Source organism: Vombatus ursinus, unplaced genomic scaffold (genome assembly GCF_900497805.2).
Source record: "Vombatus ursinus unplaced genomic scaffold, bare-nosed wombat genome assembly UNPS02009205.1, whole genome shotgun sequence".
NCBI lineage: Eukaryota > Metazoa > Chordata > Mammalia > Diprotodontia > Vombatidae > Vombatus > Vombatus ursinus.
Genome location: NW_020948983.1, coordinates 58,470,159 through 58,496,264, shown reverse-complemented (window position 1 = coordinate 58,496,264; position 26,106 = coordinate 58,470,159). Strand labels below are relative to the sequence as shown.

The following is a 26,106-nucleotide window of genomic DNA, read 5'->3' as shown; positions in this document are numbered from 1 at the left end:
CAAAAAAACCCAGTGTTCTTATTATTTCACAATATTCCACTTCACAAACTATACATTATAAAAATATAGATTATTAATCATTACCTGAATTTGATATTCCATTTCTTTTGTACATTTGCATGAGTCTTCCCCTGTACCTGGAACACTCATTTCTACCTCTAAGAATATTTGTCTTTCCTCCACCACCTCTTATGTCAGTGACAACCATTTATGACCAAAATAAACACCAAACAAACTCCAGTGGCTACCTATTGATTATAGAGCCAAATATGGTAAAGCCTTTTATATTTCAGCCTCAACTAAAATACCATCCTAATCACACATCATTCTCTCCTTCATGCACTAACCTTCCTCCTCACATGATATTCCAGTTACAGTGTGACTATGCCTTCGGATAGTTTGTCCCTGATGCACGGGATGCACGGTCTCCTCACCTCCACTTCTTAGAATTACAAGTTTCCCTCAAAATTCAGCTCTAATGCTCTCCAATATTAGGCCTTTCCAGATCCCAACTAGCTTGTTTTCCTCTTCATTACCTTGTAACTATTTTGCATATATTTACATGTGTGCATGTTAACTCCCCCGATAGAATAAATTACTTGAAGGCAAAGAATCATTTTTTTGGTAACTTCAGTACACAGCAGATGCTTAATAAATGTTTACTGACTAACTGAAAAATGCCATAAAATATGTGATGCTATAATTAATACCTAAAATCTGTGAACTTTAGTTTTCTTCTAGGTATAAATGACACTTAATGGTTAGAATATTCAAAAGGAATAGATTTCATAAGGATGAAGTAGAATGGCATATTATTAATCTAGATCTGTATATATACATATGTACACATGCCTGTATCTGTAGATGTCAGACATGATACATATATATACATATATGCTACTCCACTTCATATAGCTATGTGTGTATAAATGTATATACACACACATGTAAACAAACACACATAGATATATAACAATTTGGTGGGAAGCAGGCTACTGGATGAACTGGCAGTTGTGATTACTGAGCTGCTGCCAATAATCTTTGAAAAATCATGATAAATGGTTAAAGTATCACAGGACCATAAACAAAGAGTGTCTGATTTTGCTTTGTTTTTGTTTTAAAGAGCAGAGGGTAGTAGAATATTTGAACTGCTGAGATCGGATTCAACTCATGGCAAGATTGAAAGATATCGCTACTAAAAGAATTTCTCGTATCTAAAAAGGAAAATGGAGATCACTAAGAATCAGTAAGAGTACATGAAAAGTAAGTCAGATTACTCAAAAAGATTTCCAAAAGAAAATAGCAAACCATCAGTTACATATAAAGAATCCAAATCACTAAAAATAAGAGAAATGAAAATTAAAATAACTCTGAGGTTCTTTCTCATACTCAACAAGTTAGCAAAGTTGAAAACATGATGGAAATGGTCAATGTTGACAGTTTGCAGGACAATAGGCACAACAATACACTGTTGGTGAAACTGCGCTGTTCTAGCAGTTTTGGAAAATAATTTGGAATTATGCAAGAAAAAATCATTAAGCTGTTAACAAATAGTACATGTATATAATAGAGTAGGATTCAGAAGCAGGGGAAGGCCTGTATGAGCTGGTCGTGAAACAAGTAGAATCCGGAAATAGATATACACACAATGACAATAGTAATCATTTAATAAACAGGCATTTATTAACCACCTACTCTATTCCAGGCACTTTTCTGGATGCTGGGGATGGATGCAAATAATCCTAACTCTGAAAGTTTACATTCTAATGTGGAGATGACAAATACATATATAAGCATATACATAATAAGTATAAAGAGAATAAAATGTAAAATAAAATGTAAATAAAATACATATGTAAATAAAATGTAAATAAACAAATGTAAACAAATAAATAAATGTAAACAAATAAACTGTAAATAAACACAAAGTAGTTTGGGAGCAGGCACTAGCAGCTGAAGGGACATCAGGAAAGGCTTCATATAAAAGGTAACATTTGAGCTACATCTTAAAGGAAGAGACTCTATGAGCAGGAGGTAAGGAAGGAGTACATTGCAGATATGGAAGGATGGCCAGTACAAAGGCATTAAAAAAAAAAGGGAGAGAGAATGGCACATGTGAAGAAGAGACAGAAGATCAATTAGCTAGATCACAGAGTATACAAAGGGAAGAATGAGGCTGAAAAAAATACAGCCATATTGTGAAGAATTTTTACAGCTAAACAGAGGAATTCATATTCTATTCTGGAGGCAATAGGGAGCCACTGGAGTTTATTCAGTAAGGGAGTAACATGGTCATACTTCACAATTAAGGGAAATCGTTGTTGTAGTTTTGCAGAGGATAGACTGAAGCGAAGAAGAAATCCTTGGGGAAAGGAAATAAATGACGTAGTAGATGGAAATACTCTTCCGTGCTTCTCCACTAATGGAGAAGAGAAGGCACCATCATCTTCCTAGTCACCCAAACTCACCACCCAGCTATCATTAATTCTCAACTCATTACACTTTCTCTCTACTCCACCATATCCAATCTGTTGCCAAGTCCTATCTCTTCTACCTTCATGACATCTCTTATATATATCCCCTCCTCTCCTCTGGCACTGCCACCATCCTAACAGGCCCTAATCCCCTCACGTCTGGACTACTGCAAGAGCCAGATAGATGGTTAGCCTCCCTGCCTCAAGTCCATCTTCCAATTAGCTGTTAAATTTATGTTCCTAAAGCACAGGTCTGACCATGTCACCTCCCTATTCAATAGACAAATACCAGATATTCCCTATCACCTCCAGGAAAAAATACAAAATCTTGTTTAGCTTTTAACCAAGCCCCTTCCTATCGTTCCAGTTTCTTATACCTTATTTCTCTATGATCCAATGACACTGACTTTGTTGTTCCTTATACAAGACATTCATTCCATCTCCTGACTGTGGATTTTCACTGACTGTCCCCAATGCCTGGAATGTTCTCCCTCCTAGTCTCTACCACTTGGCTTTCCTAGTTTCCTTTTAAGTCTCAGCTAAAAATACTGTCTTCTGCAAGAAGCCTTTCTGGTCCCCTTTGAGATTACTGCCAATTTATCCTGTATATATCTTATTGTACAGAATTGTCTCTACAAATAGACTGTGAGCTCCTTGAGAGCAGTGATTAACAATGTCTACAACATGACAAGTGCTTAATATATCATTACTGACTTTAAGTAAATGGCAGCTAAACTTTTCAACTCTCAATCTATGTTTCTAATATATCTGGTATGCTACAAGAAAAATATCTTCCTTTCTCAGTCAATGGTAGTTGTGGAGGCAATGCCTCCATTTCTCCACTTGCTCTATTCTAAACCCTCTGCAATTTGGCTTCCAATCTTAGTCACTGCTATTGCTCTTTCTAAAGTTACTACAGATTTCTTAATACCAAATCTAAAGATCTTTTCTCAATTCTCATCCTTCTAGACTTCTCAGCAGCATCTGACACTAACCACTCTCCACTCCTGGATATGCTCTACTTTCTGAGTTTTTGTGACACTGCTGAGATTTATTTGACAAATGAGATAATACTGTAAAGTGCTTAGCTCAGTGCCTGGCACACAAAAGAGGTTAAATAAATGCTTGTTCCCTCCCTTTCCTCCTGTTGTCTCTTAGCTTTCTTCCAAGTTACATGACCATTACTTCTCAGTCTCCTTTTTTGGGTCATCATTCATGTCATAATTCTTAACTGTGAGTGTCCCTCTACAGTTTTGTCCTAAGTCTCCTTCTCTCGACATTCTCTTTATGTCCTTTGACCTCATTAGTTCCCATGGGTCCAAACATCATCTCTTTACAGAGCACTCCCATATCTAAATATCCAGTCCCTGTCCCTCTCCTGAATTCAGTCCAGTACCACCAAACCTTCAATAAAGGAAAGGGTATACTACAGAGGAAAACTGATGAAAAAACAAAAAGCAATAGTAAAACAAACAATATCATGCCAGGCTACCATCAATCAATCAATAAACATTTATTAAGCATCTACTATGTGCCAGGCACTGTGCTAACCACTGGGGATACAAAAAAGAGGCAAAAATAGTACCTGTCCTCAAGGAGCTTACAATCTAACGAGGGAGACAACACGCAAACAAATATAAACAAAGCAAGCTATATACAAGATAAACAGGAAACAAGCAACAGAGGGAAGGCACTAGAATTAAAAGGGATTGGGAAAAGCTTCCCCTGAAAGATGGAATTTAAGTTAGGGACTCAAAGGAAGCCAGGGAGGTCAGAAGAAATAGAATTCTAGGCATGGGACAATAGCCAAAGAGGATGCCCAAGCTAAGAGACAGAGGGTTTGTTCGTGGAACAGTCAGGAGGCCAATGTTACCGGATCAAGAGTATGTGTCAGGAAGTAAGGTATAAGAAGAATGGAAAGGCAAGAAGAAACTAAGCTATGAAGGACTTAATGTCAAAACAGAACGTTTTGTATTCGTTCCTGGAGGCAACAGAAAGCCACTGGAGTTTACTGAGTATGTGGGGGGTGGGGGGAGGAGAAGGATGGACTACATTTTAGGAAAATCACTTCAGTGGCTCAAAGGAGAATGAATTGGAATAGGGAGAGACTTGAAGCAGGCAAAGTCACCAACAGGCTCTTGAAGTAATCTAGGTGTGATGAGGGCCTACACCAGTGTGGTGGCAGTGTCAGAGGAGAACGTATTTTCAAGAGATGTTGCAAAGGTGAAATCAACAGGCCTTGACAACAGATTGGATTGGGGGTGGGGGGGGAGAGAGAGAGAGAGAGAGAAAGAATGTGTGATACCTATAGTTAGAAGGCATGATCTGGAGGAGGACCTAGCAAAACAGAATGGAGAAAAAGCCATTGGATTTGGCGACTTCTTAGTCTCCTCTCTCGAGGAGTTTTGGTGGGATGATAAGGTTGAAAGCAGGACTATAAGGGGTTAAGAGAGGAAAGTGAGAGGAAGGAAAGTGGAAGCATTTTTCATAGATGGCCTTTTCAAGGAGTTCAGCTACAAAAGGCAGAAGAGATATAGGATGACAGTGGGTAGGAAAGATCAAGTGAGGGTTTTTTTTCAGGATAGGGGAGACGTGCAAATGTTTGTAAGCAGTAGGAAATGAACCAGTAAAGAGGTAGATATAAAAATAAGTGAACGAGTGTAGATGACAAACAGGGCAATTTGCTGGAGGAGATGGGATGGAATGGGATCATTTGAGCAAGTAAGTATATATATTTTCTGTATGTATGTATACTTGGGCAACACAATCTTTTTTCCTTAAACATTTTTCTAATTGAGCTTTCCATTTAATCTTTAAAAAAAAAAATCTAAAATCAGAGTATTTCCAGGTATTGAAGATCCTCTAATTCCCAACTTATTTCATATTACCCTCTAAAAACACCATATTGTGGCCAAACTGGTCATTTATTTACCCCCCTCTTCTATCTGCCTATATTTGTGAAAGTTATCCCGCTGGAATGGTTTTCTTCTTTCAAGATAACTTCAGGCTCCTCCAAGAACCATCCTTAATTGTCCTAGAAGTACCTCCTCCCTTTCCAATTTCTCATTTATCACTACTTGACTTCTCCTTTATATATGCACATATCACAATCAAGCTTATTATGCCTTCCTATTCATGTATGTAACCATTTATTTGCATGTTGTCTTCCTCATTAGTTTGCAAGTTCCTAGAGGACAGAGACTATTTTTGCCTTTCTTTTGTAACCCAGTGCTTACTTAGCACAATGCCTGGCACACAGTAAGCACTTAATGCTAGATGATGAATCTGTATAAATGCCTTTCCCCCTCCTTGACTGCAAAGTTCTTCAAGGACAGAGAGCTGGTTATTTTTTCATTCCAATATTTCCAATGTCTAACATAATACACTGCAATTCAGGTCAATTCAACAAGCATCCATTAAGCCCCTATAGTATGTGGACATCTCCTCCTATGCATTTTTTCATGTCTCCTGATAAATAAGATGAAAAAAAAAAAAGTTATATATTAACAACTAACCAGAAGGGGACATACAAGGATATTAAACAGAAAATTATAACAGGAACAGAAAGTAAAAACATTTTCAGAAATCATCAAAATGGACTCTCATGAGATGTTTGCTTTAGATTTCTTAATATTATATTCCGAAGATACATTTTATGCATTTCTATATTTTAAAAGTTCAAACCAATAAAAGTAACTTCTAGTATTATTTAAGCAATATAACATGACAAGATATGAATTATGATTAAGTCAGACTACACTGGCTAATGCATGAAAATGAATGCAGAATGCTTTTAACACAACTAGAAGTCACAGTAAGTATAATTAAAATATTTTAATACAATTAAAATATTTTAGTAAAAAATGGTGAGAGGGATGAAGCATAGAGTACAATGGAAAGCTCACTAGATGTGGAGTCAGAGGACTTGGGTTTGAATTCCAGCTCTACTGCTTACTACCTGTAGGACCTTAGGGAAGTCACTTAATGATTCTTAGCCTCAACTTCATTTGAAATATTGATAGGGCTGGACTAGATGATTCTAAGGTCCCTTTCAGGTCTAGATCTACGATCCTATGAATTTTAGAGAGTCAGTACGGTATAACGGAAAGAACAATAAGCTTGGAGATAGAGGACCTGAGTTTGACTCCCAACCCTAACTCTCTCTCTCTGTGTGATCTTGAGCAAGGTCACTTCACCTGCTTGCATCGCAGTTTCCTCATCCATAAAATTAGGAGACTATGGAATAGATTGCCTGTGAGGTTCCTTCCAGCTCTAGACCTATGACGTACTTGGAAATCTTTTATTTGTTTTGGGATGCAGCCTTTTTTTTTTTTTAAATGAGGCAATTGGGGTTAAGTGACTTGCCCAGGGTCACACAGTTAGTAACTGTTAAGCATCTGAGGCCGGCTTTGAACTCAGGTCCTCCTGACTCCAGGGTCGGTGCTCTATCCACTGTACCACCTAGCTGCCCCTTGGGATGAAGCTTTTATTAGCTTAATAGATACCATTTAGACACTAAAGGATAATCAATATGCAACTACAATCTTAATCCTATGATACTCCTTTCAATCCCCTTTCAGACTCTGAAAAATTGTATTTATAGTAACTCTTAAGCAAATAGGATCTATTTCATCTATTAACAATTAGTTTTAAAAATCTGTTTTAGATTATATTTCTACTGTACAAAAATCAAGTACTAGGGTCAAGAATCAATTGATTATATTGCCAACTGGTATTTATAACAACAATGAATCAGAATCTTGTTTTACACAAAGACCAGCAAATCATTTGAAGGTTGGGAGCTAAAGGAAAAAATAAACACAATTATAATCAAAAAATAAAAAAAAAAAACAACAACAAAAAAACCGCCCTTGGTACTTGAGTGATTTTAAGATCAAGTAGGAAAGAGAGCAGAAATTATGTTAAAAATAGTTCGTAGAATCTTCATCTATTCAAATGAGTTATAATAACTTTACAAAATCCTACTCAGCTAAAAGACAGCACTTTAATATTTCTTAAATCCAATTACCAGTATTATAGAATAACAACTGTTTAATGATATAAAAATAAAAGTAATATACCTAGGTAAGTAAGGCAATCAAATAAAGCCAGCTATATTTAATACAGAACAGTAATATAAAAATCTAAATTCTGATATTATAAACTATGATATGATGGACATAAGATTAAAAAATTCAACGAATATAATTTCACTGTACTTGTTATATATAATTATGATTCTGTATAAGAAGCCAACACATGGATATATCTACCTACCAATCCACACACACAATTTGAGAACTAACTTGAAATATTGTTTTTGTTAATACAGAAGCTCCAATGGATCACAAGTTTGTTTAGATCATATATCTAAATATAAAAACTTCTATTAGATGACTAAAACCATTTACCATCTGTTATGGATGTCATCAAATCTTAAAAGGAAAAAAATGAATCCAGAAACTGGTATTAGCAGAAACTTATTTTAAACATTATTTAGTTAAACTTTTTAATCACTAAAGCTTACATATATAAATATTTTAATAAATAGTTTTAAATATTAAGTTCTAGGTTGGTTTTCTTCCTGTATTTAATCTTTTTAGAGTCTTCTTTTGTCATCAACTACCACTCTTAACTACTGACCAGAAGCAGATTAAGAAGTGTTTGATTACATCTTAAGTCAAACTGCCCTCCTAAAGAATAAAAATCCCTAAGAATTTTTTTATGCATTTATTTTTAAATAAAGTTAAAATAAGTGCTGATACTTGTGCTAGGTGTTAAAACTTAATCAAGTAAGTTTTCATGGATAATTAATCATGATCACAGAAGGAAGCACTCTAAAATGAAAAAATTCCCCCCACAGAGATCAAAATAATCCAAATCATTATTAAAGCCCACTGAAACCTTACCTAGACTGGTGGGTTTTATCAGTTCATCCAGCAAATCATAAAATGGTAATTTCTGAAGTTTTATATCCGGATGGACAGGGTGAAGAGCAGATGTAAGATGGGGTAGTTCCAGTTCATGTTTAGGTCCCAGAAGAGAAACAGGAAGTAATGGTGATGTTGCAGGGTGACCATCATAAGTAAGTTGTGGAATGGTAGACGGAGACAAAGTTGCTGGCATGGGACTTGAATGTACACTGGGGATAGATAAGTCAGCAGGTGTCATAATTTTCTGGGGAAATCTCCGCCTATAGAGTTCTTTAATTTTCATTTGTACAGCAGGACTGCAGCCAGCCTTTAACAAATGCAGTGCTTTTGTGAGAAGTTCGTGTTTACGCCCGTGCTTGTTCCTTCCAGCGTAGCCCAAAAGTACTTGCAGTTCAGAAACTCTAAGGCTCATAACCATTTGCTTGAAGACAAACAAAATGCAAAAAATGTTAGTATTATAATAACTTTATTTGCAACATTAAGCTTTGTTTCCTTATTAATCCTACTGTTTGCAGTTTGTTGCAAGTTGTTTATTTACAATGATTTGGATATGTCAGACTTAAAATTCAAGTACTTAAATGTTTAAAATCTGTAATTAATATTTTTAAAGATACTGCTTCTGCCCAGAACTAGAGATTTTAAACCAAGCACTAACACAACATCACAATCTCTCCTATATTTCCCTGCTACAATCAATTCATCAACTACTTAAGCAGACATTACTGTCTAGCACAGCACTAGGTGCTACGGGGATTAGAAAAGAGATAACCACATGTCCTCACAGAGCTTAGAAAATAAGGAGAGAAAACATAAATAAAAGACAGAGAAATATATATATATATACACATACACACACACACACAACCAAGTGCTAGATTACATGGTACAGGCCAATGACTCTCAAACTTTTTTGGGGGGGAGGGGTGGGGCATGGCACAGTATTCTTTTAATAAGAAGCACACTAAATGTTTTAAGTTGGCAACACTATGGGAGAGTCGAGAGACTCACAAATGCGCAGTTTCCCTTCAGTAAGAGCAGCTGTTTTTGTTGAGTTCTTTGCGAGTTCAAGGTCTGGCGTATTTTGAGGATATTGTGTACCTGCAATAGGCAAGTTTTGTTTATTTTGTGAATACTATACTTATCATACTATGTATGCTGGACAAGTAAAATTTATATTAAACAAAATTACTTATTATAAATCTTCTTTTATCTGAAGTAATATAATATTAAAAATTTCATGGCATACCTAGAGAAACTCCCACAGAACACACTTTGAGAACCACTGGTATAGACTATAAGAGTGCTGAGAATTGACCAAGTGAAAAGTTAGAGAAAAATATACAGAATAGTTTAAACTTCAGTGGCTTTCCCATACTCTAGCCCTCAAGTGACCAAACTTTAAAGTCAAGACTAAAGCCAGAGACACAGAATCACAAACTGTGATGACAAACTTTGTTAGGTCTCGCACACTTTGGGCTTGGCCTGAAGCTCACTATTTCTCCCTCTCCTACCAATTCTTCCCTTGCTAACACTCTCCAAAACCCACCGCCGGAATTGTTAATAGTTCTCTCCCAGGTGGTGGCCGTGATAAGTGAAAGAAAAAAGGCAATGACTGTAATCTTGAGTATAATACGGACACATTCAAGACAGAAGTAAAGGACTAGGGTATAAGGAAGTAACAGGCATACTCGAGCATATCTTTGGCTTTGGTATTTCTGCCATGAATGATCAAGGCAAAGGGAGCAGCAGAACTTAAAAACAATGTCACCAAAAACCTACAAATCTGCCCTTCTTGGAAAATAATTTGATTGAATGTGAAGTCATCTACAATTTAGAACTACCTGGAAATCAAGCCTTGATATATCAATTATAAAATGTTATTTAGTTTTTTGGGGAAAAGACATATTTGCTAAAAGTCCCAGTAAATGATTTTGAAAGAAATAAAACTTTCAGATTAGAAATAGAGGATTATTAAACTAGATAACTTATTCTTTAATGAAACAACCACACAAGATATGTTCCAAAGAGCAAATAAAGGGTTAAAAATGCATTTAGATTGGCATTGGTCTAATTCATTTGGAGTAACAAGTACAATATATAATTTGTATTGACAGCAATTTCTTGTCATTCAATTGTTTTGAATTACACACAACCATACAATCCAGCAATTAGAATAAACTCAAGAGCTGACATTTTTCATTCTGTGTACCAAGGTAAAAGGAATTAAATGTAGCAAGTTTATCATTCATTTTGGCAGAAATACACAACACCAAATCATATAAAATCAAATCTGCTTAATGGTCAAAAACTAGCTACCATAGGTATAAACCTGACAATACTAAAATATACTTCTAGTTGCCTTTGAAATATGAGTTAAACAAAAACAAATAACATTTAAAATGGAGTAAAAACAACTTTTAATACAGAGTTTAATTTAATATGTAGCCTCTATTTCCAAGGCTCCACATTTTGGCTACAAGAAAACTTCATATTATTATAAAGAAAGGGTTATATCTGGATTTCAATTAGCCACTATATTTAGTCACAGGTGAAATACTCCTATTTCCAAGGATGGCTCCCTCTACACTCTTCTAAAAAGACTGTAAAACACTAGTTTTGTTTTGTTTTTTAAATAAAAGAGGATACATCTCCTGACAAAGAAGTGCAGGTTGAGACTTTTTTTTTCTAGACATGGCCAATGAAGGAATTTGTTTTGCTTTTGTTACATGGGTTTTGTTTTTCTTTATCAGTTTAATTGTTAATTGAAAACAAAAAAAAAACCTTTCAATTAAAAAAAATAAAGAGGAATAGGTAGTACTAAAAATCTGTAACACTAAAACCTACAGAAAAACAATCAGCAGTCAGTTCACAATATAAAATTGCTAAAAGAGGAAAATTAAACATTGAAGTACATTTTAGACACTGAAATGCAATGCATTTTAACGTCACGTGTTTAAAAACTCCATTTATTAGGACTACAACAAAATGAACATTTACCACTAAAGAATAACACCTACCACTACTATATTATAAATAATTACCTCAGCAACCAGAATTTCTCAGCATGCTGCTGATCAAGTGATGCAGTTCTCAGAACCCTGATGTTTGAGGTAGGGGGCTGAGGGTGATAAATCATAATGCCTGGGCAGTTTATATACCCTAAATGGAAGACCATTTGGTGACTAAAAAGACCATCCTCTTTATATCACAGAAGTAACAATATGCAATAAATACCTAATGACACAAGCAGGGCTGATTATGCACTGATAATTAGAGTAGGGGAAGATGTGGCCACCTGCCTGCCTATTCTTTGTCTTATTCCTTCCTCTCCACTAGTCAGTGGTTTGCCAGGTTAGGAGCTACAAAGAAGCCTGTGACACTTTGTTTTAGTCAAGATCAATAAGATTATCTAAAATTAGGGTTCTATAAGGTCACAGGACCACAGATGTTGAGTTAGAATGGGCAGTCTTTTACAGGGGAATAAGCTGAGGTCCAAGGAGGTTAAATGATTTGCACAAGGTCCTACAGATAGTATTATCTTCAGAGATGGATTTGAAGTCAAGTCTTCTGACTTGATAGTGCTTTTTCTCATAATTTAGGCATATGTAGTAGTGATGCCATCTGTAAATGGAATGGTGGTAGGAAGGGGCTGGACATTGGGAACTGGGGAGGAAAACTTTATTTTCTGCCAACTCATCAACAAAATACTAAATTAATAGAAGATTTTACATTTTTCAATTTAGAAAAAGCACAAAAGTTGAACACTAATGTTTTCAGCAATAAGGTCAGGTCATTTTACATGTGTTAAGAAAGGATGTGTACATTAAGAGATGCATTATATTTTTTTGTTGGGTTATATAATTTTATTCATGCAGGGAACTCCTGGTATGGAAATTCATGGTCACACAGAGTCATGTAAGGGGGCAAGATTTTTTTCTGTCAAATTGGGAAATTCTACTAGCAAAATTTCACCTAATTTGTTACATATATAAATAGATAGATGTGTGTACACAGCTGAGACCATGGCAAACCCCACTGCATCATAAATTATTATTTATTATAAGTACTGTTAACATTTCTACAGCATTTTGAGGTTTACAGAGGGCTTGCTTCAGAACTCTATGAAGTAAAATAAGATATTATGTTTATTATATAAATGAACCTTCAGAGAAGTTCAACAACTCCTCTCAGGTCACATGGCTAATATGTTTCAAGGCTAGGGTTTGCCCAAGGTCTTCTGAACTCAAATCGTATGTTCTGTCCACTATACCACGATACATCTAAGCACATGCATACTTACCCCAAGTAAATATAAATATAAAATATAAAACCACACTAGGTCAAGATAATAAGATAAACAGATGTAAGCAAAAAGAAGTCAAGACAAAATGCTGTCCAATACACCTGGAAAGAGAAATGCTGCATTGCAGAAATGGTAAGAGGTGAGAGGGACACCTCTATCTCAGATGAAAAACGACAAAAGACCAGGAACTATGTTTGTGAATTTAATGGTTCTATAACTATTAGGAAGATTTATAATAAGGGCTGATGTTATATGGATATTAGCCTATTGTAAATGGAAAAAAAAGTTTAAAAAAAAAATTGGTAAGCAATCCAGCATTAGTCTAACAAAAGTAAAAACAATCAATTCAATAAGCATTTAATAAACAAATTCTATGTACTAGGCTCTATGCTAGGTGCTGGAGACATAAAGACAACAACCAGAGTCCCAGTGCTTAAACAAGCTTACATTACATTAGGGAGAAACAACACAAACATAGATAAGAAAATGCCAAGTATGCAAAAAAAAAAAAACCCAAATACAATGTGATTTCGGAGGGAAAGGGCACTAGTAACTGAGGGAGTGAAAAAAATCAAGATAGGCCTCTTGCAGAAAGCAAGCTAATTCCTGAGAAGTGCCTCAAAGAATTAAAGAAGTCTTCAAGGCAGAGATAAGATGAGAACACAAAATAATACAATATTAAAATCAGGAACACGAAATACATACGAGCCCAAAGATAATATACATATGTATAATAGCTGTACATTACAGTTCAGGCTTTCATCAGCTCCTGCCAGGACTATTGTAATAGATTCCTAATTGGTCTTCCTACTTCAAGTCTCTTTGTGTTCCAATCTATCCTCCACACACCTGCCAAAGGCATTTTGTGAGTCTGACCACACACCTCCTCTACTCAAACTCTAGGGGATTCCTATTACTTCCAGGATCAAATGTTTGGCCTTCACACAGTCAAATTGTCCTTATTTTTCTCACACGGGACACTCTTATTTCTGTTCCTTTGTACTGGCTGTCCTCCAGGCTTGGGAAGCATCTCTCTCCTCCCCCTCATCCCTTAGAATTAAATGATGGTTGCCTTCAAGGCTCAGCTCAAGTATCTCCTATACAAACCCTTTTTTGGTCTTGACCTCCCTCAAGCTGCTAATAAATTCCTGAAAATCTGACTTTGTTTTTATTTAGTACATACCTTTATGTGTACATGTCACCCCCAATTAGACTATACATAGTAAGGTCCATGAGAGCAGGGATTGTACTTCCTTTGTCTTTTCATTCTAACAGTCCCTGGTACTTAATAACTGCTTGCTTGAAGAGACATGAATACCTAAAATCTATAGTATACTAAAAATGTTTCTCTTTAAATAAGGCTTGATTTAAATCTATTACTCACATTCAAAAATTAGTTTTTTTACTTTGTCATATCTCACACTTTTTTGCTTTTCAGAAATTTGAGACATTTTAAAAATGTTCATTTTACCAAAACTAAAAACTAAACCATGTGTAAAATAAATTAACAACCTGAGCAGACTCATGTGATGTTGTAAAAATCATTTTAAAATTAAGATTCTTTTCAAGGTGTAATTTTTCCTATACGTGAAATTCTATTGATAAAAATTTATGAGAGGAAAGCAGTATCCCACACGAGACCAAAAGGTGAGGCAAGTTAAAGTCTTAGCAATAGACAGGTTGCCCCAAAAGTCTTAGTGTAATTTTAAGCTTTAAGGGTGGTGTCATTCCACTATTAAACAGAAAATGCCCGTTTTATTGACTCATTAGTTATGACCTTAAATATTAATGGTCAAGTAAAAATTTTAAATAAAAACTAAACATTTCCAGTTGAACCACATAATCTTTCTCATTCATATACTCTTCTGAAATGGCTTATAATATTAAGCTATAAAATAGATCAATTTATATTTAGAACTTCACCGTAACTAGTTCTACGATCTTTAGCAAATCACTTAACTAATTGGGGCTAGGTTTCCTTCTAGCTCTAATATCCTAGGATACCATGATCTAATGCTGCCACTAAATATATGTAAGTATTGGGGAATATAGAATGCTTATCCTGACAAACTCTTTCTGGAATAGTCATGTTGTGACCTCAGTTGTGAGGGTTTCTCACATACTGGCAGTATAGATTAAGTAGGATACTCTATAGGATCAGGGAATAATTTGTGGAAAAGTGAAGAAATAAGAACCAGGGACATTTTAATAACAGGTTTATTTTGCATGAAATGGGACTGTTTCTACATTGGGGAATAAAAAGAAATGTGAAAGAGAAGAAGCAGTTAACAATAAGGCTTTCAGGACTACCCTAGATTTTTAGACTGCACATAGTGCCTAAAATATGTATTCTTTAATTTGAAGAAGCACATGAGAAGGATTATTTCTAACAATTGTACATTAGATGCTTTAAAGCAGAGAAAAACTGAAGGTGAGGAGAATAGCTAAAAGGCTATGACAGTTTCTAGATGTGAAGTGATAAGGCCCGGAAGTAGGGTTGTCATGGAAACAAAGAAGGTGGTCAAATTCAAAAGAAAATTTGCTTGTTATAGGATCACAAAGGTAGACCTGGAAAGGTCTTAGAGGTTATCTATGGCAACTTCCTCCTTTTATAAATGAGGAAACTGGGGCCCAGAATGGTTGTGTCTTGCCCCATGATCACTCAGGGTATCAGGGTCAAGATTTGAACCCCAGTCTGACTCCAAATTCATTTTTTAAAACTCAACTCAAATTACATCTCCTCCAGGAAGACTTCCTCATTAGTAATAACCTTTCCCTTAAAATTTCATTTAACACTGTTTTATCCCTAATATAACTGGGTAATATTGTGTATTATATAGTGAGTTTTTCCCTCCCTCCCCCAGGCCATAAGCTTCATTAACATGGATAGTCTTATTTCAACTTTTGATCTCTTTCTCAAACCCTTCTGGGCCTAGCAACAAAAGCAATTTAACACAAGTTTACTGATATGAAGAAAAGGAAGAAACTGCAGAAATTGAGAGTTTAGCTATTACTTGGGGCTTTATAAAATTAGTTTTTGATCACAAAACAATTATTAATTTGGGAGATTCCATCTTGGCCAAATATCTTTTTGCAAGGGCCGTTTTAAAAAAGTTTCATTGATGCCTTTTGTCTTTTTATCAGTCATTTTTCCCTCCTCTCATGAGACTGAACCCTCTTTAATGACAAAAACCTTCAATATATGAACTGCATCTGCCATTGTATGTAATATCCTGCCTGAATAATGCCCCTCCCCTCTACCTCTTTGCAGTGAGGAAAGAAGTATGTTTCATCATCAGTCCTTCATGCCTTAGTATTTCCATTGGATCATTAGATCCAGCATGAGAGCTGGAAGGTAGTTCAAGTTCATTGTAGGAATCTTTTAAACATTTACAATGTTGTGGTCATGGTACATACATGAAACTGGTTCTGCTTATCTTACTCTGCATCAATACAAATCATCCCATGCTTTTCTAAATTCCTCGTATTTATCCTTTCTCATTTCACAATATTATTCAATTATATTCTTTGCTACCACAAAAAGTGTTACTCTGAATATTCCAGCAAAAACTTTGGTTCATTTTTTACTTTCTTGGGAAGTACTTTATAACACTACTTTTAGGGCATGGGGGCGAGAGAGAAGGAAACAGGAACTTATCAAATGCCTACTATGTGCCAGGCACTGGCTAAGCACCACAATCATCTCTTATGATCTTCATAAAAACCTTGGAAGATTGGTGCTATTATTATCATCTCCTTTTACAGATGAGGAAACTAGGGCAAACAGAGGTTAAATGACTTGCCCAGGATCACACAGCTAGGGTCTGAGACCACATTTGAATTCAGGTCTTCTTGTTTAAGGTATATGCCACTATATCTGTCTTCCAGAGGCCCTCCAAATTGACTTTTCCCATCTCTTCTCCATCTCTGGCAATCTGCCAGAAGTGAGGAGAAATTCAGGAGTTATTTTTATTTGCATTTCTCTTACAATAAATGACTTGGCACCAGATAATTTTTAAAAGGTTAGTCAGAGGTCTAAACCTGAGATTGGGTTTTTAGGCCATCCACAGTTTGTTTTGTCATTTCAGTATTTTGATTTTTTGATGATCAAGTTTATTAGCGTACAGTAACCACTGGTAATTCTCTTTAATTTCATTTGCCTTGCTGTGATTGCTCTATTCTCATTTCTAATTCTGATGATTTGAGAGTGTTGTTTGCTTTTTTTTTTAGCTGTTTATCAAAGTTGTTAGGACTTTTTTTAAAAAAATTCCTGGATTTATTTATAGTTTCAATTATTTTCTAACATTCAATTATATTTATCCCAGACCTGATCTTAGTTATTGCTTTTTCTATTAGCTTGTTGCTTTGTTCCTTGAGTTTTTAGCTGTAGATTTATTCTAGAATGAATTCTGGAATATGAAGACAACACCCAAGGCATTAAGAGATTTTTTATCAACTTCTAAGGTATCAGGGTTTATTTTCCAATCTTTTACAGGCCAAACTCAAATAAAAGATAATGTTAGGGAGGAAAATCCTCGAAGGAGGAAGAGGCCAAGTATTTGCAAATAAAATCATAGAGTGAAAAATAAGGTAAATTTTAGGGATGGAAGAAGGGTCAGACACAGAGATGCCTTTAGTCAGGACTACAAGAGATTAAGTGAAAGAATATGTAGAAGTATGCCAGAAAGGTACAATTTCTGAGTTTTTTTCTCATTAAAATTATTAGATTTCAGAAGCAGTCTGATATAGGAGGAGTTAAGAGACAGTTGGACTCAGAAAACCTGAATTCAAGAGCAAGCCCTATCATCTATCAGCCATGAGACTGCTAGGCAAATCATAGTTCCTATGAGTTTGTTTTTATAAAATGAGAGTAATATTTATAATACCTCTCTACCTCACAAGGATATCTTGAGGATCAAATTAAACAATGTATATAAAGGGCTTTCTAACCATAAGGCACTACATAAATACAAGCTAATGTTAGAAGATTTAAAAAGAAATTTTTCGAACAACAGATTTCAAACTATGATCTGATCTGAAATTTGGAATTACAGAAGCGTGGCATAATTTCAAACTAAGCTATTCAAGAAAAGTAGATAAATAAACCAGATATGAAGTTTCTTTCCAGTATTCCCTTAGTTATCCAATTCCTTTGCTGTTCTTGTCTAAAGCTTAAAATTAAATTACATCTCATACGACTAATCCAAGATCTTCTGGGAGTTAGCCTCAAAAGCCAGAAAATGTACCCTGAAATTCAAGGAATCATATGACCTCATTCTTTCTTTTTCCACACATCTAATTATTTACTAAGTTTTACTGATATAACCTTCTCAACATCCTTTCCCCCCATTTTATTCCCTGCTCTCCACTCACACCACAGCCATCCTAGTCTAATCCCTAATGACCTCTTACTGGACTATTGAAATAGCTTTCTTATTGCTCCCCTTGTAACCAGTCTCTCCCCTTTCCAATACATAATCCAAAAAGCTGCCAAAGTGATATTTCTAAAGCACATATCTGATCATGAATGACTATGTAAGAAACCTCAGCAGCTACCAACTCTATTTTGGCTAAAATACAAACTTCTCTGTTTTCCATTTAAATCCCGTTACAATATGGTTCCAGCCCATATTTTCAGGGTGATTATACATCACTGCCACTCAGCAATTTTGCATTCCTGCCTAACTGGCCTATTTACTACCCCCGCACACAACACCCATCTTTTCCAGAAGATTGCCTCCTCTATTATCCCAACTTTCTCACTCATCTTCAATTTCTCTCTTTCTACCACTTCCCTACTGCTTAAAGACATGCTCATGTCTCTCCCATCTTCTCTGACTTGTCCCACCCATCTCTAATTAGAGTCCCTCACCTCTCCCAATTTTCCTGGCTAATCTGGAGGTTGTCGTCTACAACAGGTGCCTCCATTTCCTTTCCTCTCATTCTCTTAACTCTGCAGTCTAGCTTCCAACTTCATCATTCAACAGAAACTGTTCTTTCCAAAGTTGCCGACGGCTTCTTCTTAACTGCTAAATCATGGCCTCTTCTCAATTCTCATCCTTCCTGATCCCTCTATAGCATTTAACACTATTGATCACCCTCTTCTAAGTTTTTTCCACAGTGCTCTGTCCTAGTTCTTCTACCCGCCTAACCACTCTCCTTTACTGGATCTTTATCTTGACTTCCCCCCACTAATTGTGGATGTCCTCCAAAGCCGTGTCCTGGTCCTCCTTCTCTTCTTCCTCTACACTATTTAACTTGGCAATGTCATTAGCTCCCACAAATTAAATTATCATCTCTATGCTGATGACTCTCAGATCTGCTGATGTAGCTATAACCCTCTCCTTAGCCTCCACTGGTTGTTGTTCAGTCATGTCTGATTCTTCATGGCCCCATTTGGGGTTTTCTTGGCAAAGATACTGGGGTAGTTTGCCCATTTTACAAATAAGGAAACTGAGACAAAGAGAATTAAGTGACTTGCCCAGAGTTCCACTGCTAGTAAGTGTCTGAGGCCAGATCTGAACTCAGGAAGATGAGTCTTCCTCACTCCAGGCCGGGCACCTATCCATCATGCCACCTAGCTGCCTAATAGAGCCATGCAGGGTGGCAAAGGATAAGTAGGAGCTGCCCCTTCTCTTAGCCTCCATTTCCGCAGCCCAGCTGCCTACTGGACATCTCAAATTGGATGTCCTATAACCATCTTAAACTTAATATGTCTAAAACTGAGCTCATTATTTCTACCTCCCTTCCCTCTTCCTGATATTCCTACTGCTGTGAAGGATGCCAATATTCTCGTGGTCACCAAAACTGACAACCTAGGTGTCATTCTTCACTTCTCACTTTCACCTCCCTACCCTATAACCAATCTATTACCATGTACTGTCCATTCTACTTTCATAACATCTCTCATATACATCTCCATCTCTCCTATGACACTGCCTCCATACTAATGCAGGCCTATATCACTTCAAACCCGTAATACTGCAAAAGCCTTCTAGTTTGCTTCCCTGCCTTAAGTCTCTCCCCACTCCAATTCATCCTCCACTCAGCTGTTCAACTGATTTACCTAAAGCACAGGTCTGACTATGATTTATACTCCCCCATCCCCCATTCAATAAACTCCAGCAGCTCCCTATTACTTTCAGGATCAAGTATAAAATTCTCTTTTTTTTTAAGTCCTTTATAACTTGGCTTCCTCTGACCTTTCCTAATTCCTCTCCACATGCTTCAGCAATTCTCAAAGTGTGACCTGGGGATACTTAGGGTGCTCAAGCCCCTTTCAGGGGGTCTAGAGATCAACACTTTTTGTGATAATACTAAGATCTTTTAATATCTAATGTAGTAAATATCTATGGGTATAACCTATGGAGAAACACATAAACAAAAGCTCTTTGAGGGATACTTAAAGAGCGTAAAGGGGTCCTGAGACCACAGATTTTGAGAACCACTAACATTCTAAGATATAATGACAATGACCTCCTTGTTATTTCCCATATAAGATATTTTATCTCTCAACTGTGTGCATTTTCATGTCCTGTCCCCCATGCCTAGAATGGTCTCTCTCCTAGTCTCCACATTTTGGATTCCCTAGTTTACATACTTCAAGTCAGATAAAAATCCTGCTTTCTGCCAGAAGCCTTTCAGATCCCTCCTTAATGCCAGCTTTTCCTCTCTGAGATTATTGCCAATTTATCCTCTATTTATTTGGTTTGTACATAGTTGTTTGCATGTTGTCTCCACCCCCTTCAATTATGAGCTCCATAAGCAGAGACTTTTTTGACTTTGATTTCCCAGCACTTAGCACAGTGTCTGGCACACAGTAGGCACTTAAAAGCTCACTGACTGACAGACTGACAACATTTCATCACTTGCCTCCATGATTGTGCACAAGCCATTCCTCATGTCTAAAATGCTCTCCTATCATTACAGCCTCCTAGAATCCTGGAGCACTCCTCAAGGATCAAGTAAAGAGCTACCTCCAACGAGAGGTCTTACTGCTTATTTATTTTCCACATATCTTACATTTATAAAACTGTGAAGAAGTCATGCCTTCCTAAAGCAAAGCAAACCTTCTGAAGGCAGGAACTGTTTCACTTTTTTATACTTTCACCTCCAGGACCTACTATAATTTGTACAGCGTAGAAGCCTAATTAGTAATTGTAACAATAATAATACTAGTAATAGCTAGTATTTATATACCACCTTAAAACCTGTAGAGTGCTGGGGCAGAGCCAAAATGGCAGAGAAGAGGAAGCACTCAGGTGAGTTCTCCCTCTGAACAACTTTAAAATCATGCCTCAAATAAAGTAAAATTTTGGAATAGAAGAGTAAAAAAATGTCAGGGTGAGACATTCTTTCAGCCCAAGCCAACTTAAGAGGTTGGAAGGAGAGTTAGCCTAGAGCCCACACGGATGCAATAGCAGTGATGGGACTATGGGGTGGTGACAGAAGCAGCAACAGCTGCAGGAACTCTCAAGCTAGAGATGGTAAGGGGACCTGGTAACTGGTCAGAAAGAAATGACAGGGGACCCCCTGAACTAGCACTGGATACAGCACCAAATGCTGTGTCATAACCCCATTGTCTCTACTCACATTTCGGTCACAGTTCAAGGGCAGAGAGGAGCACCTTCTGTCACAAAGCAGCATGGGCCCTGAGGAGCAATATCGGTTCATGTCCCAAGGGATTAGGGACCCTGAGGAGCAGCATCAATTGCAATCCAAAGGAATAAGGGGTCCTTCCTGGGTAAAGACCCAAGTACAAACCAGGAAAAGAATGATCACACCTCTCCCTTGATGACATCACCTTGAAAGCACTGAAAATTTCCAAACCCCAAGAACTAGCTCTGCAAGCAGTAAGGTGCAAAAAGCCTTAAGTTTGTTAGCTTTCCCTCCACCCTGCCAGGAACAGAGCATAACATTAACATAAAGTTAAAAGTCAAGAAACAGTCTAGAAAAATGAACAAACACCAAAAACAAAACAAAACAAGCAACAACAACAACAACAACCAGAACCTGACAACAAAAAGCTATAGTGTTAACAGGGAAGATCAAGGCACAAACTCAAAAGAAGACAATGATGTCAGAACAGCTACAAGCAAAGCCTCAAAAGGGAAAGAGGAGGAAATGTGAATTGGACACAAGAACAAATAAGAATTCCTGGAAGAGATTAAAAATTATTTTCAAAATCAAGTAATAGTGGTAGAGGAAAAATTGGGTAAAAAATGAGAGCAAAGGAAAAAAATTATGAAAAGACAACAGTTTAGTAAAAAAGGCACAAAAAAAATACTACAAAAAATAACACCTTAAAAAAGAGGTACAAAATTTCACTGATGAAAATAATTCCTTAAAAAGCATAACTGGCTAAATGGAAAGAGGTACAAAAACTTACTCAATAAAGAAAACAATTCCTTAATAATTAGAATTGGGCAAACAGAAGCTAATAACTCCATGAGACATCAAGAAACAATAAAGTCAAAAGAATGAAAAAATAGAAGAAAATGTGAAATACCTCATCAGAATTTTTAAAAAAGAGGCAGATTAGAATCTATTATGCTTTAACTGAAGTAAAAAAGACAGGGAGTAACAATCATGATCTCAGACAAAGCAAAAGCAAAAACAGACCTAATTAAGAGAGATAAGCCGGGAACCTACATCTTGCTAAAAGGCACCACACGGAAGTAATGTAAATACTAAACATATATGCGCCAAATGGTACAGCACCCAAATTCTAAAGGAAAAGTTAAATGAATAACAGCAGGAAATAAACAATAAAACTATACTAGTGGGAGACCTTAACTTTCCCCCTCTCAAAGCTAAATAAATCTACCATAAAATAAATAAGAAAGAAGTTAAGGAGATAAATAGAATCATAGAAAAAGTTAGATATGATAGACTTCTGGAGAAAACTGAATGGAAATAAAAAGGAATATAATTTTTTTCTTAGCTTCTACATGTGACACCTTCACAAAAACTGACCATGCATTAGGGCATAAAAACCTCACAACCAAATGCAAAGAAGCAGAAATATTAAATGCATCCCTTTCAGACCATAATGCAATAAAAATTACATTCCATAAAGAGTCATGGAAAAATAGATTAAAAATTAGTTGGAAACTAAATAATCTAATCCTACAGAATGAATGGGTTAAAGATTTATAGAGTGCTTTACATATGGTAACTCATTTGATCTTCACAAGAACTCTGTGAGGTAGGTGCTATTATTTTCCTCATTTTACAGAGCTGCCCAGAATCACATACCTAGAGAGTATCTGAAACAAGGTTTAAATTCAGATCTTTCAGATTCCAAGTCCTATACCCTAGCTGCCTGGAAAAAAGGCTTAATTGATTACAGCTAAAACACTAAACTTAATAAAACCTATCAGCATTTAGATTTGTACTACTACTAACAACCAAATTATGACAAAAGGTATAAGAAAAAAATTAATTTCTTGGTTAACTCCTTTAATAGAAGAATAAATATATTAGCAAGCGAGACCCATAAGACTAAAATCACTCTCCTTGAAATTCACGAATAGAAAGGTAAACCAAGAGCTAAAATTCTAAACTTAAAAATCCCTCACTGACAGAATGTTGCTATAATTCAAAAGGTAAAGGAGGCAACCAAGAAAAGTCAAATAAACACAGCAATATTATCCGTAACATTTGAAGATAACACTATTTATACTTTTTTCAATCAGGAAAAATCTTCCCTCTCAACTTTCAACTGCCCCCAACCTCACCCACTGAGAAAAAAAGAAAAAGAAAATCCCTGTTACAAACATGTATCACCAAGCAAAACAAATTTCTGTGTTGGCCATGTCCAAAAAAAAAAAAAAAAAAAGTCTCGTTCTGCATTCTGAGTTCTTCATCTCTCTATCAGGAGGTAAGTTAAGGCGTTTCCTCATTGGTTCTTTGGAATTATGGCTGCTCAGAGCTCCCAATTCTTTCAGAGTTCTCTGTGTAAACTGTTCTCCTGGCTCTATTCACGTCACTCTGTAGCAGTTCACAGAAGTCTTCCTAGGTTTTTCTGAAATGATCCCCTTCATCATTTCTTTGTGGTTGCCATTTTCAACATTTCTTCACTTCTTACAGCACAATATTTTGTCACATTTATATACCATAATTTGTTCAGTCGTTTCCCTCAGATTCCCATTATTTGCTAACTCAGAGTTATACATAGTTTTATACATCTTTATAATTAGTTTGTTTAGGACTAACCCCTCCCTTATTCTACTCTCTCTCTCTAATTCCCCCTTCTCATCTTTCTTTCCTGTTTCCTTGTTGAATGAAATATATTCCCTCTTCACCCCCCCCCCCGCCCCCTGCCCCAGACAATTGGGGTTAAGTGACTTGCCCAGGGTCACACAGCTAGTAAGTGTCAAGTGTTTGGTCTGAGGCCGGATTTGAACTCAGGTCCTCCTGACTTCAGGGCTGGTGCTCCATCCACTGTGCCACCTAGCCACCCCTGAAATATATTTCTGAACCAAATTTCTTCGACAAGTTTAGATGAGAATGAGATTTAAACTGTCAGCAGCTCCCTTCAATGTCTACTTGCACACTTCAATTACGAGATTTTTTTTCCCCCTTAACCTTCTTTTCTCTTCTCTACTCTCTATCCCCAGTGTATTCTTCTCCTTGTGTCTTTCCATTCTTCCCTTAAGACCACTAAGGCACAAGAGAACCATTCCCAAACCCGGTCTATCTAGCCTCCCACTATTACCCCTAACAATGATAGATATATCATCTCTCCATATTTGAATGTAAGCAATTTATCCTTTAATCCTTTTATCATTGTTCACATTTACCTTTCATGTTTCTTACCTCCTGTGTTTGAACAGCAAAGATTCTACACAGCTCTAGTCTTTTCACTAGGAGTGCTTAGAACGCCTCTCTATTTTCATAAAAGTACGTTTTGTCTCCTTTAGGATTATGCTCAGTTTTCTAGGTAAGTTGTATTTGGCTTACAGTATATATTCTTTGCCTTCTGGAATACTGTATTCTAAGCTCTCTATTCCTTTATTGTGGTAGGTGATAAATCATGTGTGATTTTTTTCCTTCGACCTGAAAGCCTTAGATTTTAGTATCGTTTTCCCGGGGGTTTTCATTTTGGGGGCTTCTTTGGGTAAGTGATCAGTGGTATTCTTTCTGTTTCCACACTGTGGTATTCTAAGACGTCTGGCAGTTTTCTCTTAGGATTTCATGAAATATGGTAGCTAGGGACTATTTTAGGTCATGGTGTTCAGTTAGTGCAATGATTCTTAAATTTTCTCTCCTTGATCTGTTTTCCAGGTCAGCTGTTTTTACTGTGAGATACCTTACTTACATCTTCTATTTTTTTTTCAGCCTTTTTTTGGGGGGGGTGGGTTGGCATTTGTTTTAATATTATTTCTTGGCTTCTATTTGGTCCATTCTAATTTTAGAGAGTTTGTTGCATAGTCAAGATTTTGTACACCTTGTGCACCCAACTATTAATTTTCTATTTTTTCTTCCATAAATTTAACTTATTTCCCAATTTCTTCCTCTGGCCTTATTGTTTCATTTATAAAAATATGTTTTAACTCTTGCTTCATCTCTCTTAGAATTCCCGTTAATTTGTGCTCAAGCTGTGATCTTCTGAAATTTTGCCTGTAGATATTTTGAAGTCCTTCTCTTCTGGGTTTATTGCTTACGGGACCCAACCTCCATTATGGCTCTTTGTGGATGGATTTTTTTTTTATTGTTGCTTATCCTTCCAGCCTACTTTCTGACTTTGGATTTGATGTTAGGGCTGGACTCTGTACTTCTGGAGGGAATGTCTGGGCTGCTCCTGTTGCTGTGTTACTCCAGGACTCCACAGGTCAAGGTGGAGATTTGCAAGTTCTCAGTGTTCCCAAAGTAGTCTGATCCAGGGCAAAGTCTGATTGCTGTCCCCCTGATCTGAGCAATAAGAGAAGACTGCTATCGGACTCTGCCTCTATCAGCCAGCTAGGAAGTTCTGCTGGTTCAGAGGGATAGAACTGCAGATTCCCCTTGATGTTGTTTAATCGTAAGAAAACTAAATCCCTCCCTGAAGTGCTCCAGAGCTTGATGATGAACTGTTACCTATACAAAAAATGAAATAAAATAAATCTAGGGGTCAAATGGTTCAAAGTATAGGATAGAAATTAAGGAACTCTCCAGTCTAGCACAGCCACCCAGGTAGAAGGTGAGTGGAAATGAATACTCTAAACTCTTTTGGCCTCAAGGGCATATGGCCCAGGAAAAGAGAGGGATCATATGGTAGGATTTAAGAAAGATTCCTTTACTAATTAAAATTAATCTGTATTAATGATTAATTTTTAAAAGTACAAAGATAGGTGAAAAGCCCAAAGAAGAAATACTTCAAATGTACTTTTTAAAAAAAATCTGTTTATTCTAT

At 36.4% G+C, this 26,106-nt stretch overlaps 1 protein-coding gene across 2 annotated transcripts in view; it reads right to left on the bottom strand.

Annotated features, from left to right (window-relative positions):
- The window catches only part of PIAS1 (protein inhibitor of activated STAT 1), a 155,289-nt gene that overhangs the window by 88,551 nt on the left and 40,632 nt on the right, over positions 1-26,106 (bottom strand). Inside the window, exons 1-2 of one of the 2 annotated variants that reach the window (XM_027851826.1) lie at positions 9,416-9,505; positions 8,384-8,828 (exon numbers count right to left, since the gene is read on the bottom strand). In XM_027851826.1, the coding sequence (XP_027707627.1) occupies positions 8,384-8,825 (442 nt within the window). In that variant the 5' untranslated portion in view covers positions 8,826-8,828; positions 9,416-9,505. Of the gene's footprint in view, positions 1-8,383; positions 8,829-9,415; positions 9,506-26,106 lie in introns of those variants that run through there. The other variant, XM_027851825.1, reaches the window with a different exon arrangement.